This window comes from Galeopterus variegatus, unplaced genomic scaffold (genome assembly GCF_000696425.1).
Source record: "Galeopterus variegatus unplaced genomic scaffold, G_variegatus-3.0.2 Scaffold5671, whole genome shotgun sequence".
Lineage (NCBI taxonomy): Eukaryota > Metazoa > Chordata > Mammalia > Dermoptera > Cynocephalidae > Galeopterus > Galeopterus variegatus.
In genome coordinates, this window is record NW_007731782.1 from 40,995 (window position 1) to 42,264 (window position 1,270).

General features: G+C 44.6%; 1 protein-coding gene across 1 annotated transcript in view; it reads right to left on the reverse strand.

The window, feature by feature from the left end:
- Window positions 1-1,270, reverse strand: part of CAP2 (CAP, adenylate cyclase-associated protein, 2 (yeast)) — a 114,195-nt gene that overhangs the window by 8,917 nt on the left and 104,008 nt on the right. The window contains exons 8-10 of the mRNA XM_008589821.1: window positions 688-854; window positions 421-544; window positions 241-323 (exon numbers count right to left, since the gene is read on the reverse strand). Of these exons, the coding sequence (XP_008588043.1) occupies window positions 241-323; window positions 421-544; window positions 688-854 (374 nt within the window). The remainder of the gene's footprint in view (window positions 1-240; window positions 324-420; window positions 545-687; window positions 855-1,270) is intronic.

A 1,270-nucleotide genomic window follows, 5' to 3' on the forward strand; every position in this document is an offset into this window, starting at 1 on the left:
GATGAACCAGCAACTGCAGCACAAATGAGTTTGCGGGATGAGTTGTAAGAGACTGAAAAAAAAATAAGTAACGCCATCTAAGAAGAAGGTACAGCATCACAGAGGCGGTCTCTATAGGGAATGGGAACAGGAGTTCTTTAGATGGATGTGGAGGAGAAATAGCCCCCCCTTGCAGGTAGAGCAGATGATCTGTGCAAAGCCATGGCTGGGGGACAGAGCACAGTTGGAAGGGCCGCTTACCTGGATCTGAATGTCCTTAGAGTTGATAACTTCTACAATGCCTACCACATTGTCAAACACAAGGCCAAACTTCTTACAGTTGTCTAGGAAACAAAAAATACCAACGCCACTAAATACACATAGCACGTTCATACAAAATAACCCATTATAGTAACCTACAGAGCCATAGTTCTGCCTTACCAATTGTAATGGAATTTATTTTCCCTTTCATCTGGAGCGTTGATTTGTCACATTTGAAAATGTAAGCCACTTGTTTCAGTTCAGTCTCTGAAATCACAAGGTCATTCCTGTCCTCTTGGTACTCCTAGAATTAAAAGATACAATCATCAAAGACAAGGATAGATAGATAAACCAAATCCAGTGCATACTGAAATTATCATGGAGTTCAGCATGAATTATGTAGTTTTCAATACATTCTTTGCTTATAGACAATACCACAGGTCTTACCTTGTCATTGTAGTGATGGGAATGAATGGAACCACTGCTTGGAAAGGGGTCAGTGTCAGGGATCAGGCACCCTGGCTGGTGGGTGGGGACTGGAGCAGGGACGTGAGTGATATTTGTTGAGACACTCATGCTGAGTCTGGACTTGATGCTGCAGCATAATCTGCTGCCTGTTTAGGAAATGGGAAAATAGACTGGTGATGGGTCACAGCAGTGATCTAAGCCCCAGTGTATTTTCAGGCCATGACAACCTTTCCAGGGACTTTGGTCCTTAATCTTTAGGGAAGCCTTCTGGATTGGCAGGGGACACCAGCTTTCAGTAGCATTTGAATTGTCTTTGTCCTGTTCACTAAATTAGCCCTGAAAGCGGTGGGTGGCAGTGGTAGGCTATGGTTTTATCCATGCTGCTGTCGGTAGGACTGAGCAAGACATCCCACAGCACATCAGAATGGGGCACGCACTTCGCAGGCCCACATGTTAGTGATTTCTTTTGCCATCTGGTTAAAAGTTTATGGAAAGAGTAGCCGAATTCATGATGGTAGAAAGTAGAATGGTGGTAGCCAGGGGCTGGGGGAGGGGGAATAGG